At 41.6% G+C, this 18,959-nt stretch overlaps 1 protein-coding gene across 1 annotated transcript in view; it reads right to left on the bottom strand.

Annotated features, from left to right (window-relative positions):
- Positions 1–18,959, bottom strand: part of LOC124595076 (single Ig IL-1-related receptor-like) — a 354,541-nt gene that overhangs the window by 4,391 nt on the left and 331,191 nt on the right. The window contains exons 3-8 of the mRNA XM_047133657.1: positions 11,710–11,811; positions 6,162–6,252; positions 5,309–5,442; positions 4,464–4,628; positions 3,882–4,025; positions 2,020–2,177 (exon numbers count right to left, since the gene is read on the bottom strand). Coding sequence (XP_046989613.1) covers positions 2,020–2,177; positions 3,882–4,025; positions 4,464–4,628; positions 5,309–5,442; positions 6,162–6,252; positions 11,710–11,811 — 794 coding nt within the window. The remainder of the gene's footprint in view (positions 1–2,019; positions 2,178–3,881; positions 4,026–4,463; positions 4,629–5,308; positions 5,443–6,161; positions 6,253–11,709; positions 11,812–18,959) is intronic.

The following is an 18,959-nucleotide window of genomic DNA, read 5'->3' on the forward strand; positions in this document are numbered from 1 at the left end:
GGGGTTAGCATTAATCATCACAACAAATAAGTACATAAAAATATTGTACACTACAACAATACATAGGAGAGCACAACGTCTGCAGGTGTTGTTTCCGACAAATTTTCACCAAAGGTGCCTATTGTATTTTTAGAGAATAAAAGCAAGAGTTTATTAATAAAAATGCCAATAGTTTAAAAACAAATATTCTATATGTGTTAAGTGCCATATCAGATTTTATGTGCCACCACATCATGAAATCCTCCCCACTCCACCAAGAGTGTCTTTCTGCCGTCCACCTAACCTTCGTAACCTCTTAGTTCATCCCTATGAAATCCCCAAACCACCTTCCTTACCCTCCGGCTCCTGCCCTTGTAACCGCCCCCCAGTGTAAAACCTGTCCAATGCACCCTCCCACCACCACCTACTCCAGTCCTGTAACCCGGAAGGTGTACACGATCAAAGGCAGAGCCACGTGTGAAAGCACCCACGTGATTTACCAACTGACCTGCCTACACTGTGAAGCTTTCTATGTGGGAATGACCAGCAACAAACTGTCCATTCGCATGAATGGACACAGGCAGACAGTCTTTGTTGGTAATGAGGATCACCCTGTGGCTAAGCATGCGTTGGTGCACGGCCAGCACATCTTGGCACAGTGTTACACCGTCCGGGTTATCTGGATACTTCCCACTAACACCAACCTGTCAGAACTCCGGAGATGGGAACTTGCCCTTCTCGTTATCCGCCAGGCCTCAACCTCCGCTAATTTCAAGTTGCCGCCGCTCGTACCTCGCCTGTCTTTCAACAACATCTTTGCCTCTGTACTTCCGCCTCGACTGACATCTCTGCCCAAACTCTTTGCCTTTACAAATGTCTGCTTGTGTCTGTGTATGTGCGGATGGATATGTGTGTGTGTGCGAGTGTATACCTGTCCTTTTTTCCCCCTAGGGTAAGTCTTTCCGCTCCCGGGATTGGAATGATTCCTTACCCTCTCCCTTAAAACCCACATCCTTTCGTCTTTCCCTCTCCTTCCCTCTTTCCTGACGAAGCAACCATTGGTTGCAAAAGCTAGAATTTTGTGTGTATGTATGTGTTTGTTTGTGTTTTTTATATATATATATATATATATATATATAAAAAAAAAAACACAGATGATGTGACTTACCGAACGAAAGTGCTGGCAGGTCGATAGACACACAAACAAACACAAACATACACATGAAATTCAAGCTTTCGCAACAAACTGTTGCCTCATCAGGAAAGAGGGAAGGAGAGGGAAAGACGAAAGGATGTGGGTTTTAAGGGAGAGGGTAAGGAGTCATCCCAATCCCGGGAGCGGAAAGACTTACCTTAGGGGGAAAAAAGGGGTATACACTCGCACGCGCACGCGCACACACACACACACACACACACACACACACACACACACACACACACACACACATATATATATATATATATATATTTTTTTTTTTTAAACACCTCCCGAACAGGCTATGAAGGCCCAACACTGCCGACTGGCCGCCGTGTCATCCTCAGCCCATAAGCGTCACTGGATGCAGATATGAAGGGGCATGTGGTCAGCACACTGCTCTCCCGGCCGTATGTTAGTTTCCGAGACCAGAGCCGCTAATTCTCAATCAAGTAGCTCCTGAAGTTTGTTTCACAAGGGCTGAGTGGACCCCACATTCAGTTTGTATAAATCAAAATGATTCATTACTTACAGCATAGGTGGCAAAGACTTTGGGAAGGAAACGTTATGGTATGGAGGATGTTTAACAACTAAAAGAAATATCACAAGTGAACAGGAAAAGCTGAAAGAATGCCGATCCTGAAAGACAATTTTTCCAAGTTGCTGGTAACTTATATGAAAAGGGGGAGGAGGCAGAGATACAAAAACTGTCATATCACAGAAACAAGGATAGAAAAGATGAGGATGATGCAGTACAAATATTGGGAAATCCTGTTGCGCATTGTTTAATCCGACCTTCACATGGTGAAGAGATTTGTTTTTCAATTTCCATATGTTTTCCGTACCTGCAAGGATATACAGATGGTATTTGGATGTATTTGTAAAAAGATGCGCAGCACTTTCATGAGGGCTGCACATGTCCAGTTATTGTTGACAACAGGTGGTGACAAAACAACCATCAGCCGACGACTCCGTTCCGCAGTATTGTATATCTCATCACAGCCTGTGAGCAGAAATATTCAGTAATGTTATGAACTGAAATGAAATGCAAAATTTATTCTAGGATGTACCATATTAGATATAAGAATGCCTTATTTGCCTGATTTTTCTTTTCTCATACTGCTTCTGATTTTTCAATTTTCTAAGTTCTTCCATGAGAAAGTAACCCTTGTGGGGAGCAGTAAATTTCCTCAGTTGCCTATCATATGCAAAAGTCTGCTATTGTACGATATAATGAACTCAAAATTGACAAACTGCCTATTGGCTTCTGTCTCGGGTTCTTCGGCCGACGTTCATCTTATGATTTTTCTGACATTTCGCCAGCATGAGTGGCTGGCATTGTCAAAGCTTCACCCTCCATTGCCGGTGGTGAACTGGAGGCGAGCTCGCAGCCGCAGACTATATGTACCTGGCGCGCCAACGTCCGAGGGCTTCTCCGCGGTCATTTCCGGTGCGGTTCTCCTCTTGCTACCTGCGACGGTCGTTCGCTGCAGTACGGGAAGCCAGGATCCGTTTACCTTAAGGCTTTCCTCTTTCTTGTTGAAACTGTTCGCGTGTTTTTGGATTTCTACAGCTTCTCTGAACAAAATTCATTTTGCAATCTGGCCATAATGACCATACACTAGTGACTGGTCACGGTATCACCTCCTGCATAGCTCCATTCAGTGCAATATGGTACGACATGTTCTCAGTACAGCACTTGCTCAACTGTTGTCAAGTTTTTTAGCCTCATGTGGCTGATTGTGCCCCATTCTGCTCTGTCCACCAAAGACAACAGCCAAATAATTCTGGGAATGAAACCAAAGTCCTCAGGATGGCAGTTAAGATACATGAATTTCTCAGTTGTGTTTAGACACACTGATTTCTCAACTATGGTGGTGGACTTGAATTCAAAGAAGTGACTTTCATTTATGAAACTAGATTCCATTTAAATTGTAAAGAGCATATTCTGCTGCATGAATACTGGACACGAAAACTCAGTCTACAAGTTGTCTGACACACATTTAACAGATTAGATTATGGCAGTATGGTAATAATATGGCATAGCACAACCATTTAACTGTAGGAGGTTGTAAGTATCAGTAATAAGATCTTGCAACATTAGCTGTGAGATGTGCTTAAATGGCTCAGTTGATGGGGCATGGAATGTGAGCCAAGGACTCAGTTGTGTTTGTCATTCCTCCACATCAGAATAGACACCTCATTGCTAGGTAAATAACATGTTCAAAGCTATCAAATGCATATGTGGTGTGCACTTCATGGATCAGTTTTATGGGAAAGGTACGAATTTGGGTGCTATAATAATCTAAAATTTCAATTGTGAGTTACAGAAAGTAATAAAATGAGAAGCAAAGCAATGATGTCATATTTTAATCCTTTAAAAACTGTTATAAAGACACCGCTTCATTTGCAGTGATTCAGTTGAAGCTCTTTCACAGCTAGCTGGAAATGCTACCTTCTGATTTTCTCCTATATGCTTAAGAAACTAAAATTTTAATTAAAGGAATTACTTCCTGAAAGTACTAGTCTAAAATAGACAACAAGACTTCTAACAACAAGAATTACTTCTCACACAACCAGCTAAAGCATCACAACCAAAATTACCTTTAGAATAATCAACAACACATAATATTAAAAACAATGCGTAACTTCCTATAAAATTCAATGGATATTACAGGATCGTATGAACTCATCTTCTGATACTCACATTTACTGTTCACTGCTGATGCCTTGAGCAGTTGAGAACAACATCGATAGCCAAGTTTATTTTCCAGCATGGGAATTAGTACCCCCAGTGCAAATTCAGTGTCTTTCTCATCATAACAAACTAAAACGTCAAAGTCCTTTCCATCTGAAAACAAGAACAACAAATAATTGTTTCTCAAATTTGCAAAAAGAAAAGCATATGTAACTTTTTTCCTTATTCTCCAGGTGTTATCTGTCTTGAAGTAAGTAAGTATAAGCGATTTTTTGCAGTTTGCTGTTTTACTGGTATTTCCCCTTCTGGTAATTTTTAATGCACTACCTATATCAAAATGACAGCATCGACATGTCAAAGAGATTTTTACTACATATAAAAAGAAAATACAAACAAATTCATGCTTTGTTAAAAAGGAACCTTGGTTCATATCCACAAATTTATATCAAGAGCAAAGGACTGTATCATGATCAAATACAGATGTCTTGTAGATCAATTTTTGAACTAAATTGAGTGACTGTACAACATTCTTAAAACAAATAGCCATTGTTTCAGCTGGATTTGTTGAGAAAAATGTATTTTTTTCCTCACCATTGTCCTCTCTAGGTCCAAATTTGTCCTTATAGAAGAGTCTAACTGGCACTGCAAACCGCAGATACAGTGTGACAACTGTGATTATTGAGAGTATCACAAGACCAATCACAAGGAACATCTGACTGTACGGAATTCGATGGGTGTCTGCAGTTTGTGTTTCCCCTGTAACGAATGACAATAGCACATAAAATAGTTTGTAACACTTTCACATTACTTAATACTTTCAATCAGTATTACAAGTCCATCAAGATACATGCCACTGGTTCATTTAATGTAAATGAAGAAATAGTTACAGCAGAATAATACAAACTGTTTTGTAGATCCTAACTGATAAATCTGCAATAGAAACCAGCACATTTACAACATGGTTATAGAACCCTAGAGCACGTGTCTCCTCTCATACTCTTATTTTTTTCATTTACTCACAAATAGTGTTCTGTTCTTCTTATGTACCAACACAGAGTATGTATGATGTTTACAGATGAGGAATAAGTCAGTTAAGTTCTATCCAAAAATGTCATCCACCATAATTTCCTTATAGCACTTGTCCAACACACTATACGAAGTAGAGAATATTTAAAACTAACCAAACTTGGAAAATGACCTGGCTGCTTTACAAAGACTTTCAAGAGCATTATACAATATTTTACATAATGAACCAATAAATTGTAAAGACATCTCAAAGATTTCCTTTGGTATGCTGGAATATTAGCACACTTGGAATGTAACATAAATATAGAAGAATAAATTAAACAAGCAATAACAAAGAAGATTTACTGAAGTAAATACTTGGTAGTTATTATGCTGTGTTTTGTACTTAACATAATTAGTGGCATATTTACCTAGCTCATGTAGCTGGACAGGCATTTCTATTATCTGGAAGCCTGTGTTAGAGATACGACATACATATTGCCCAAGATCATCATGACGAATATTGTGGATGAACAGATATGAGCCTAAAATCAGGCTATCTTCCCTGTGAAACAAATCAAAAGGTAAACAGCATATTTCAAATTATGTCTTACATTAAGTGAACATTTCACATTTTATCAAATGCAACACATGAATATTCATTCTATCGGTATAATATGTAAAAATTACCAACAATATCTACAGTACATTTTAACTACACAAAATGAGAAGCAATTACATTTTAAATACTTTTATTCAGTTATCAAAATATCATCAATTGTTATCACATCCAAGTACATGCCTCCTTGCTTAACATCTCAAACATCTGTGTGATAATACTACTATGGATTTTATGAAGGCACTAGTCATGCCAACAGTAGCACCACAATGTAAAATGGAACAACTTCACATAATATTAAACTTCTTTCATGTGCTCAGATGACAAAGTCTATTAGCAAGTAAAACATAGTAAAATTACAAGGAAAAGTTGAGGAAAATGATCTGAAAGCATATGCCACAGTTAAGTTTGCAGCTACTAGACCCTCAGCAAAATCTTTATTCCACACTGTCAGTTTCCGCATTTATGGCATTTTCAAATACTTTGAGTGTGTACTAGGTATCAACCAAACATTAGATTACATGCCATGTTGTCATCAGTTTTTTATGTAATGTATCTTAAATAAAAGTCACATAACTAGCAGGAGAGCTGTGACAGTATAATGTCTTTTGTACAGACTATTATCACCAGATTCATTTATTTACAATAGTAATATTTTTTCTTACCTTGCAACTGTGTGCCAATACTGGGAAGGAAGAGGTGTACCATTGCGTAGCCATACAACTTCATTGTGAGCATCAGGAAGATCAATGCGACCTACACCACAGAAATAAAATAATGTGAGCATTACTCACGCAACAAATATGCAGCAGTAATAATTAAATCTGCTGGATGCAGACTTGTGAATACAATGCTATTGTTTCATCACTTGCATATATTCTTTGTGAATTATAAGATGTTGGCTGACAATGAAAACAGTTTTAAAAACAAACATATCAATTTTGTTTGATTGTTCTTCCATTTCATACATGAATTTCTCAATTGACAATATCTGTCTGTGGTTGGCTTACATTTCTTACATTTAATTTTAGATCAAGTTTAGTGAAAAATCATATCTTGTAAATGGTCAGTATGTAGCTATATTTTATTTTTCATTGAGAAAATGTATAATACCTGTAAACCTAATGTCATGTTCTTACATCATATCAACTGTCACACATATAATTCACCATACAGGCAAATAACAAAATTGTGGCCCAACTATTTGTCTTCCCTGTATTTCCCAGAAGAGTTTTCCATTGCTCTCCCAACTCCAGGAACATCCTTGTCGATATGTTCCTCCTTGAGTCATTCTCTTGGTCTGTGATTACTGTTCTTGTGATTATCCAAGATTTGTACTCTGCACCTTTCTACCACTACCTATTCAAGATATCATCGTCAAGACTTATTCCATGAAACGGTGAGCCAACTGTGAGATAATCCACATCACATACCAGCTGATGTGGAATCACTGTTCAGCTTTTTATATCAGCATAAACAGTCTCAACGTGACCATGAAAAAGGATAAAGACCGACTGACATTGCACACAACAGCTTATCCCAGAGCATGATCTGCAACACAGTGTTGCCTTTTTCATCAAATGGGCAGTTTGTGTTCTTCCTCCCAAAATTAATATCCCTCCCACATGGGAAATTTCTTTATAGCTATATTTGGTATCTTATGCTCATCTGTCTCTCTGTGCTAGTCATTCCTACTGATGGCAACTACTTTTAGCTCTTTTCTGTCCAATTCCCTCAACCTGTGGTAAATGCTCCTATTGTTACAAATCATCGCTTAGATTCTCCAGTCTCATCACTACGTTACTTATTGTCACTGCTGTCACTGTTCTTTGTGGCATGTAAAGTTCAAGATATATTAAAGGCATCCAGATATATGCCACTACCCACTACCCATATATGTGCTATTATTTTAACAAAGACAAGAAGCATTACAATTTGGATACTCTGCACTTCTACATCTACCCCATCCACATCTACACCCTGCAAACCACTGTGAGGTGAATGGCAGAGGGTATGTCCCATTGTACCAGTTATTGCAGTTTCTTCCCATTCCATTCATGTACGAAGCGCAGGAAGAATGATTGTTTGAATGCCTCTGTGTGTGCAGTAATTATTCTAATCTTATCCTCAGGATCTCTATGTGAGTGATATGTAGGGGGCTGCAGTACACTCGTAGAACCATCATTTAAAGCCAGTTCTTGAAAATTTGTTGATAAGACTTTCTCAGAATAGTTTACATCTATCTTCAAGAGTGCACCAGTTCAGTATTTTCAGTATCCCTGTGACACTCTCTCACATATCAAAGCATTCGTGCTGTCCTTCTCTGTAGACATTTAATATTTCCTGCTAGTCCTATTTGGTATGGGTCCCAAACATTTTATCAATATTGCAGAACTGGTTGCACATGTGTTTTGTAAGCAATCTCTTTTGCAGACTGATTTCACTTCCCCGGTATTCTAGCAATAAACCGAAGCCTGCCTCCTGCTTTACCCATGACTGGGCCTATGAGAGCATTCCATTTCATATCCACACAAAGTGCTACACCCAGATATTTGTATGAGTTGGCCAATTCCGACAGTGACTCACTGATATTATAGTCATAGGATACTACACTTTTTCCATTTTGCGAATGCACAGTTTTATATATCTGAGTCTTCGCTCAACTTTGAAATCGTATCAAGATCTGATGGGATATTTATGCAGCTTCGTTCAGACAGTACTTCATTATAGACAACTGCATCATCTGCAAAGTGTCTGAGGTTAGTATTAACATTGTCTGCAAGGTCATTAATATACAATATGAACAGCAAGGATGCCAACACACTTCCTGGGGCACAGCTGAAGTTACTTTGACATCTAATGATGACTCTCCATCCAAGACAACATATTGCTTCCTGCCTACCAAGAAGTCCTCAATCCAGTCACAAATTTCAGTTAATACCCCATATGATCGCACTTTTGACAATAACCATAGGTGTCGTACGGAATCATGATGCAGAGCTGATATTGTTCACAGCTTCCGGTATTTTATTATTGATTTTTCTCTCGTCCTTCACTGTTGCCGCATGCTTGACCGTAGGTTAGTAACTTCTCATTAATCCTTGAGCAGTCACATTTCTTGCAACTGTGACATGTCATTTATTGGTTTATTGGATGAAGGAACCTTTATTGGAAAAATTAGTGTTTGTATCGCTTTCGTTCGTTTGTATTTAAAAAGAAGAAAAGAAAAAAAATACGGAGAGCCTTATTTTCTTCCTACGAGCGTTTACCCCATTTAGTATGGGCTCTGCTGAACTCAAGTTTGGGCAAAATTCTGTAAACTTTGCCCTGCACGTGGCCGTATTATAATTGTTTCTATATCCTTTTTTTTCTTTTTTTAATTGGACCAAACGAGTGTGGGAAACCCTCGGTGCACCAACCACAGACGCTTCCCCGCCGTGTGGATTCGATCCTGAGCTGGCGCACATTCCTGTTTCGCAAGCTAGCACGTTGTGTGTTCAGTATCAAGATTGTTAAAGACTTGTTACACGGAACGATTTAGCTAACGTTAACGTGGCGCTCTACGAGTTTTGTGACGTCACTTCCGGCTATTCCTCGTTAAGGAGTCTTTCGTCAAGTGAAACACAAAATAAGTTCCGCGATATTTCAGTGACGTTCACGTACTAGAACCAATAGGAAACAAAAACACTACCTCCGTCACCTGCAGAACGCTCGGGGCCCACGAGAAAGACAGACCATGTCGCGTACGTCACGAAGGTAGGCCTGAAGTCGCACGCTCGCTCAGCCCAGAAGACAAAATGAGTTTCTAAATCTGATAATTCGCAGCTGGGCGTGTACGTACTACTGCTATTATGAAGTCTTGCTGATTAACAGTACTATAACAAAATTTAAGTTAAGATCAATACTCGATATAAATGGCATGCCGGCTTGTTTATAGCATTTAGTCTCTTCTGCATAACAGTCCTCATTTCGTACAAGAAGTGGTGCGTTACGCAACTGATAATCATTTCGGCATGTTTTTAATTTTATTGTACCGCAGTACAGCCTAACAAATTATAAGTAGGTCTATGGACTTCCTATCTTTGTGGTACCAATAACAGTAAGACTTCATAATAGCGGATTCCAGTAGAAGATAGAGTCCTCGTTTGTACATACACACCAAGTTACGAGTTAACATGTGTAGAAACGTAGTTATGTCTGCTGAATTGAGCGAGCTGAGACCTGCCTTAGTGACGTACGCGTCGGGGCCTGTCTTTCTTGCAGCCCAGAAAGCAAGACACCATATTGTACTTGTTCTGGTCAGTAGTTATACTTTACACCACATTAACATCTGCTGCTTCTAAGCACCAGGATATTGAATGTATCAACCGCTATTGGTACATTTGTTGCAATAAAATAACGGGAAACGTCATATTGGTGGTTAAAGAAGTTTTGTATTTAGTTATTATCGTGTTGTAACTCGCATGTTATCAGAGAAAGCCATTTTAACGCAACGCCATGTTGAAGACTCATGAAAAACGTACCGTTCTTGTTAAGATTTCTTATACTTAAACGTAAATTAATAACATATTAGAGATAAATCGGACGTCTCTTACAACGAAGTGACAGCCTAGGATGCCGGCACGGTAGCTCAGCGTGTTCTGAGTGAAGTATTCAACAATCATCCCATCAGTTTGAACAGGTGTCATGTGACGTCCGCCCAGACCAATTGGAGAGAACAATAAAGATTTTAAATGAAACAACAAGTTTACTGTTACCAGTCACCGTTTTATTTTTTCCACGACGCGTTTCGAAGGTTTAAACCTCCATCATCGGGTGGATTTACATTAGTTAGTATTGCATATGTGTGTGTGTTGTGTTACGACATTTGGAGGAACTTGTGGCACTGCCTAGTGGAGAAACAAGACACTATTTCAGAATATGGTTTTGGATAACTTTTGACAAAAAATTAAACTGATATCTAATGGTAAACTTTAATAAGTAAACTAGAGTACCTCCAGTGGTCACAGGTTCCTTTTTCTGTCGTAACACTTCACATGTATACTGCCACATTTGTAAACAAATATGGCGTCTGGAATCAGCTGGGTGCAAGGTTCGTACAGCAGAAGAGAAGACATAATCGCAAAGTGCAAAGAATATACATTGTAACAACATTATTACAGAATAATCGTTTAAACCATTTGGAGGTGTTTCTTTTGAGGTGTCAAATATATATGTGTGTACTTCAGGTGGTATATAAATCCAATTTTGAAAGGTTAAAACAGCTAAACATTCGTACTCGTTTATGCAATCAGGTGAAAAGTTAATATGGCTTAAACTTCATACTTGCTAATAACAATTAGGTAAAATGTTATAGGCTTCAATTACAATGATCATATTGGCTACAGCAGTAAAATCATACATAGATGACACTCTTTGAAGAAAGAGAGAGAGAGAGAGACTGGTGACTGGTAACAGTAAACTTGTTGTTTCATTTAATGTCATTAACAGTCACGGTAAAGCCTAGCCTAAAAATGTTCGCAATTAAAATAAAGATTTTTTTAAAAAAAGCGTTGTATGCAGAGGCATCATGTTAAAGTGCGGGGATTACGGCAGCATAGGGTTCGAGTCCGATGGCATCTAATTTTTTTCTTCATTTTCATGTTTTCTGAAGGCTGTGAGGCTTTGTAACGAAATTAATAGAAATAATTTCTGTAATACTTAATGTTACGTAAATGTGAGTTCGTTCTCTGTCTGGAGCGATGTCCTTACTGACTCGGACATGTACTTTTCTTTTTTGTCTTATTACTTGTTCACGGATATTGAAGTTTTTATGTACGTATATCACAGAAGAACAACACGACTAGCATATGGACAAGAAGTGTGTGTGCGTTTAAATAGAGCTAACGTACGAACTTTTCGCGCATCCATTTTCATGCACAGATACAACCGACAACTGCGCTGGAAAGAGCAAAATCATGTTAACCAGCTCTTCCCGAGTGTAGACGGCGCTTTGCCTCATGATGTTGGATATACCGTCTACGTGCACGTCAACGTTAGGTGCTCGAACGAGCAAGTCGTGTGCGACAGACCTTGGTAAACATACATTTATTTTCCTTTATTTGACTACTGTTTCATCTTAGAAATCCTTATCCTTATGGGTAATAATTTCAAAATCGCAACATTAACGACACAGATGCAAGAAGAATAGTGCGAAAGACATTTAGTACTCACCGACGAAGGCTTCGCAGAAAAGCCTGGCGTTATCCCCCAGCGGCACGTACTGGTCTGTCGGCCGGAAGGTGGCCAGCGGGCGGCCGGAGTACCCGGAGCTGTCTGCAACATCAACAAACAACTAATTTACACACTAGTCTGTGGTATTGCAACATCATGCAGGTGGCAGTCGTGCAGCGACATCAAGCGAGCTGTAATTGATGAGGAGGAGGGTTGAGGGTTAGGGGAAGAGATCATGTGCGTTAAGGACATAGGATGAACTCCACTGACAATATTTCGAAGGTTGTTCAGGATCTTTTCTGAGTACTTCGGTACGCGACATTCCGGGTCTCCGCTGGCTCTTTGCAGAGCAATAACGTAATTACGATTTATTCCGTATGTTACCGAAATTACCTGTGTTTCTACACTACTGGCCATAAAAATTGGTACACCACGAAGATGACGTGCTACAGACGCGAAATTTAACCGACAGGAAGAAGATGCTGTGGTATGCAAATGATTAGCTTTTCAGAGCATTCACACAAGGTTGGCGCCGGTGGCGACACCTACAACGTGCTGACATGAGGAAAGTTTCCAACCGATTTCTCATACACAAACAGCAGTTGACCGGCGTTGCCTGGTGAAACGTTGTTGTGATGTCTCGTGTAAGGAGGAGAAATGCGTACCATCACGTTTCCGACTTTGAGAAAGGTAGGATTGTGGCCTATCGCGATTGCGGTTTATCCTATCGCGACATTGCTGCTCGCGTTGGTCGAGATCCAATGACTGTTAGCAGAATATGGAATCGGTGGGTTCAGGAGGGTAATACGGAACGCCGTACTGGATCCCAACAGCCTCGTATCACTAGCAGTCGAGATGACAGGCATCTTATCCGCATGGCTGTAACGGGTCGTGCAGCCACGTCTCGATCCCTGAGTCAACAGATGGGGACGTTTGCAAGACAACAACCATCTGCACGAACAAACAGTTCGACGACGTTTGCAGCAGCGTGGACTAACAGCTCGGAGACCATGGCTGCGGTTACCCTTGACGCTGCATCATAGACAGGAGCGCCTGCCATGGTGTACTCAACGACGCACCTCGGTGCACGAATGGCAAAATGTCATTTTTTCGGATGAATCCTGGTTCTGTTTACAGCATCGTGATGGTCGCATCCGTGTTTGGCGACATCGCGGTGAACGCACATTGGAAGCTTGTATTCGTCATCGCCATACTGGCATATCACACGGCGTGATGGTATGGGAAGCCATTGGTTACACGTCTCGGTCACCTCTTGTTCGCACTGACGGCACTTTGAACAGTGGACGTTACTATCAGATGTGTTACGACCCGTGGCTCTATCCTTCATTCGATCTCTGCGAAACCCTACATTTCAGAAAGATAATGCACGGCTGCATGTTGCAGGTCCTGTACGGGCCTTTCTGGATACAGAAAATGTCCGACTGCTGCCCTGGCCACCACATTCTCCAGATCACTCACCAATTGAAAACGTCTGGTCAATGGTGGCCGAGCAACTGGGCCGTCACAATACGCCAGTCACTACTATTGACGAACTGAGGTATCGCGTTGAAGCTGCATGGGCGGCTGTACCTGTGCACGCCATCCAAGCTCTGTTTGACTCAATGCCCAGACGTATCAAGGCCGTTATTACGGCTAGAGGTGGTTGTTCTGGATACTGATTTCTCAGGATCTATGCACCCAAATTGCGTGAAAATGTAATCACATGTCAGTTCTGGTATAATATATTTTTCCAATGAATAACCGTTTATCATCTGCATTTCTTCTTGGTGTAGGAATTTTAATGGACAGTAGTGTAGTTCTAAGTTCTATGGGACTGATGACCTCAGAAGTCCCATAGTGCTCAGAGCCATTTGAACCAAACCTGTCCGTTCTATCTCATGCTGGCCGGCTGCACACAACTGTGACTCGTGCAATGATGGAGCGAGCGGACGCTCTCATACGAGGTATCGACGGATCACAATCAAACACCTCGCTGCACAGGTGGACGTGTCTGTTGGTGGTCCCGTCCGTCAGTTGGGATACTGAAAGCTGTGTGCCCGCCGGGCTTCTCGCCGCCTAACAGAAGAACATAAAGAGCAACTAAGGACCATCTGTGCAGAAGTAATTGTGCTTTGAGTGGCCGATCGTGCCAATTTTTTGTCAAACATTGTCACAGGCGGTCAAACATCACGTCGAACCGGAAACAAAACGGCAATCCACGGAGCGGCACGACACCACCTCTCAGTTGGTCTTCTGGAAGTCTGAAGAAATTAGTCTGTTTGAGGTCCTCCCTCATGGTACAACGACCACCTCAGGAGTGTATTGTGCTACCGTCAGGAAATTGAAGAAACGACTTGAGCGAGTTTGTCGCCACAAAAATGAAAACGAACTCCTCCTTCTCCATGACATCGCTCGAGACCTCGCACAAGTCTGCGCACACGAGAGAAAGTCACAAAACTTCATCGGTCTCTTCTTCCTCATCCATCCTACAGCCTGGATCTCACAGCTTCCGACGTCCATCTGTTTAGCACAAAGAAGGATGCACTCTGCGGAGAGCTGAACGTGGATGGTGGGGAGGGGAGCAAGACCCTTCGCTCCGACGTTCACCAGCTGCAGACATACAAGCCCTCCATGTAAGATGGCGAAAGGCCGTCGCATTTAACAGACATTATGTTGAAAAATAGGATTCTGTATCCAAGAGAGGCGGGAATAAGAAGGTGAATTGCAATCCTGAATAAAACCAACCTTCTTTCAGAAAAAAAAAATAAAAAAATGTTGCATTACTTACTGAACGCACCTCGTACATCAAACTGTATGGTCATCTGGAAGAAATTATTCAGACAGAACTAATTACCACTCTTGTAACACGATGTTGCAGAATTCTTTTTTTTTTTTTTTAATAGTGCTGAATTCTACACATCTGTAACGCGATTAAATGAGATCTATATACAAGGTGTACATCGCAATAGTTATCACTTTCCTTTCCTCATGCGTTCCTTCTCTGAGGTGTTTTGTAATAACTAGATGAAATTAGTCTCACCAAAAACTGTTTATTGGCTGATAGAAACGACGCTCTGACTATGTAAGGTACCGTTTATATTTTCAATACTAATCAAACTTTTAAATCACAGTCGGTAGAGCAACCTAATGCGATACTGCATCTAAGGATATTATTTAACGGTGGCAGTAACACATGAAAAACAGTCAGTGTCTCAAATACTAGCTGCAACGCCGCGCTACGCTGCTAGTATCGAGAGACTAAGACGGTATTTTAGTGCATAAAAACCGGCCAATATAGGTAGACATTCTAAAACAGAACTTCTTGAAAACATCGGAAGTCTAAATTAAAACATTTCCTGAAATTATATTTTGGTGTTTACACTGTTAAGTAGATCTAGTCAGACATCTATCGTGTAAGAAAAGAAAGGCACTTGCATTCAGAGTTTTGTCTGTGGCAGAAAGCATTTACCGGTTTCACTAGCTTCTCGGATGCGAGGCATCTGCATACGAACAGCCAGCTCAACAGGTGGGGAAAACAGAACAAAATGCCGCTGGTCGTGGTAATTTCCATATCTAATACCTGTATTGTTCAGACTGTTACGTGTCATTTGTAGAAACATGTCTTTTACCGAAGCAGTGAGTTCATATAAGCATTGATTTTTTTTTTCATCTTAATGGTTGAAAATGTAGTCATACGCTACTTAGTCGTACAGCAAAATTTCTCCTTAAATATTTTTCGTGGTGCCAATTCTATTTTTAACGCACACCGACAGGTAAAATTGACACTAGTTCTCTTATCATACAATTTCCTGGAATATGTCGTACTGTTACGTACGTACACTTTTATTGTCTTGGGAGAGAAGCGAGAGGAGGCACCGGTGTCAATCTTGGTGTGTAGCGGAAATAAAATAAAAAAAAAAAAACGTAATAAAAGACTGTGATCGCTAGCCTTTCGAATTGAACCACCGGACACACTCCTGTTGACAGGTCCTACTACGCAGGGCCTATAAAACCATTTAAGCCTCTTCTGCTTAGACTGATGTAGAAGATGAACATTTCGTGGCCAGATGAAGCTAACCCTTAATGATACTTTCATTATTTTGTTTATCTCGTCTCAGATGTTTTTGACGAAAACAAACAACTGTGTTGTTCATTTTATTGCTACATTGTAATAATGCCCCCGTGTGTCTCAACAGCATGGTGCAAGTCTTCAATTGGACGCCACTTCGTCTACTAGTGTGCTCCTTAATATACTCCAGTAACTCTGCCTGGAAAGAAGTCCCACAGCTTAAGATGAAATCCGAACAGCGTCTCGTTCCGAGCGAATATTCACGTCACTGGGAAGTAACGGCTAAGTTAAAGGTAGTCTGCAATATTCTGCAGTCGGACCAGGATTCGATCTCGCAATCTTATGGTTATCATTCACGTGCTTCATCACTAAACCACCAGGCACGACGACTGCTAGGTGGTAAAATGAAACAGATGTAACGCCTCAAAAAATCGGTTAATGTAGTCTTTGAAAAAGGAGTTGCAGAACCGAAACGTGCTAGATACAATGCGTGGACGCTCTTACTAAAGTTTTTGTTGATCACAACGGTCTGATTCTAGTCACGATACACTGGGTTATCCACAAGTATCTCCGCGTTTTCGGAAGATGACTATGCGAAAAATGCAAGACAATCAGAAAATAGACACATATCAGTGAATAGAACACCACTCCAAGCTTTTAACTCACATCACAATATGGGCAACGTTTGTCAGAAGGCAAAGTCAATACCTGCGTTCAGTTCATTGAAGTCGATGCTCATGGACTGTGCGGCTGGTTCCGGCGGAGGTTCGAGTCCCCCTTCGGGCATGGGTGTGTGTGTTCGTCCTCAGGATAATTTAGGTTAAGTAGTGTGTAAGCTTAGGGACTGATGACCGTAGCAGTTAAGTCCCATAAGATTTCACAAACATTTTTTTGAAGTCGATGCTATTGCTGCCTGAGAAGGTGGAACAGCAGCAGTCTGCTTTGGAAATCGGTTCAGCGGGTGGCCTAGCTGCAGGCGCCCACTAATTCATTGTGACAGCACAAAGTGGATGATTTGTGTATAAGGAGCAGTCAACTGAAAACCGAAAACTCGCCACAACGGGACCATGACATGGTTCTATTCAAAAGTAATCACCACACGTGTTAAGACATATATACCACTAGGAGACGAAACGATCAATTCGTGTTTCAAAGAACGGGGTGGGCCTCTGACGTATCCACAACCGCACGCACTCTTGCATTTACTCTTCCTACCCAAACCGACGTTCACCCCCGTCTTTCTTTAGGTCGCCAAAGATGTGAAAATCACACGGTGAATGATCTGGGCTGCAAGCAGGATACTGTAGTGTTTCCCAACCAAATCAGTTGAGAGTAACCTCCGTCCGATATGCAGTGTGGGGACGGGCATTATCGTGCAACAGGATGAAAAAAAAAATGGCTTTGGGCACTATGTGACTCAACATTTGAGGTCATCAGTCCCCTACAACTTTGAACTACTTAAACCTTACTAACCTAAAGACTTCACACACATCCATGCCCGAGGCACGATTCGGACCTGCGACCGCAGCGGTCGCGCGGTTCCAGACTGAAGCGCCTAGAACCGCTCGGCCACGCAGGCCGGCGGAACAGGATGATTCCGTTCGACAGCAATCCTGGGCGTTTTGACTTTAGGCTGCGTCACATTTTCTGCAAAGTGTCTTCACAGCGCTTTGCACTGATTGTGGCGGGGGAGAGAAGTGAAATTTTTCCACTGTTGGCTTTCCCGTTTGGCCTCTGGCTGTCGGAATGCTCTCGGACGAAATCGTCCTGTGACACGATCACGCCTGCCCCCACACTGCCAATCGGACGAAGGCTACGCTTCAGGTATTTGGTTGAGAAACCTTGCAACATCCTCCACACAGCCCAGATCTTGATGACCTGGAGAAAGACACGGTTGGATAACGGTCTCAGTCAGACGAGGAAATGAAAGAGGGGGTGCGTTGTGAAGCTATCTGTAGCTCAAAAAATGGTGCAAATGGCTCTGAGCACTATGGGACTTAACTTCTGAGGTCATCAGTCCCCTAGAACTTGGAACTACTTAAACCTAACTAACCTAAGGACATCACAGACATCAATGCCCGAGGCAGGATTCGAACCTGCGACCGTAGCGGTCGAACGGTTGCAGACTGTAACGCCTAGAACCGCTCGGCCACTCCGGCCGGCCTATCAGTGGCCAACCGCTTTCTACGAAACAGGTATTAATAGTCTCGTCTCGCTGTGGGATAAATTTCTTAACGCGTGTGGTGCTTACTTTTGAATGAAACCATTCCACGGTCCTGGTGTGAAGAGTGTTCGGTTTTCGTTTGACTGCCCCTCACTCATGTTCTGCCACGTTTGCCCCGTAAGGCAACTTCGCCATGGCGCATGCTACTAATCGAAACGTGGCGAGTTGTTCTGTCCACTGACATGTGTCATTTTCCTGTAAGGCTAGTGGCTTTTCCATAGTCGTCTTCTGAAACCTCGGAAATACCTACGAATAACACTGTGTAAGCGTACTGTCATATCGCTGGCTTAGTTGTGGAGTATCTTTGCGGGCAGCCGCGTCTGTAAGGAGTCGAGCGCGGGACACGGTACTGTTATGTTGTGTAGTGTGTAGCTCTGCAAGTGAGAGGCATTGTCAGCATGGAAGTTGAAGTGTTGCTACAAGTGTTATTACAGTAAAGTGATAAAATAAGTAAATGATTCAGATGAAAGTATGTCAAGAAGTAATTTAAGAATGGGCAGTGCTGCTGTTAACGTACTTGTGTATCCTCTCGTTGCGTGTCGTACCATACTGTATCAATCATCCGCGCCGTGTTCGATCTCCCAGAATGAACTGATGCGAATCAGTAGAAATTAGTCACCATCAAAGAGTACAGTAAAGTGCCAGTGTCTTGTAGCGAGCGTGAGGACGTGCGTTCGATCATCGCGTTTCCGCATTATCAACAATCAGCCGCGCCGCGACGGTTACGCGCACGCTCGTACAAGTGAGAACTGAGAACTGAAGAATTAACTAGTGACAAGGAGGACTATTACCAGACATCCGTATGTGTGACGAGCGTAAGAACTTTCGTTCGATCATTCGGCTTCCGCATCATCAACAATCACCCGCGTCGTGTCGGTTACGCGTACGCTAGTCTAAATGATATTTTGTGGACTGTTAATCATCCATTAATTGGGATAACACTTCTGAATTAGAATG

Source organism: Schistocerca americana, chromosome 2 (assembly GCF_021461395.2).
Source record: "Schistocerca americana isolate TAMUIC-IGC-003095 chromosome 2, iqSchAmer2.1, whole genome shotgun sequence".
NCBI lineage: Eukaryota > Metazoa > Arthropoda > Insecta > Orthoptera > Acrididae > Schistocerca > Schistocerca americana.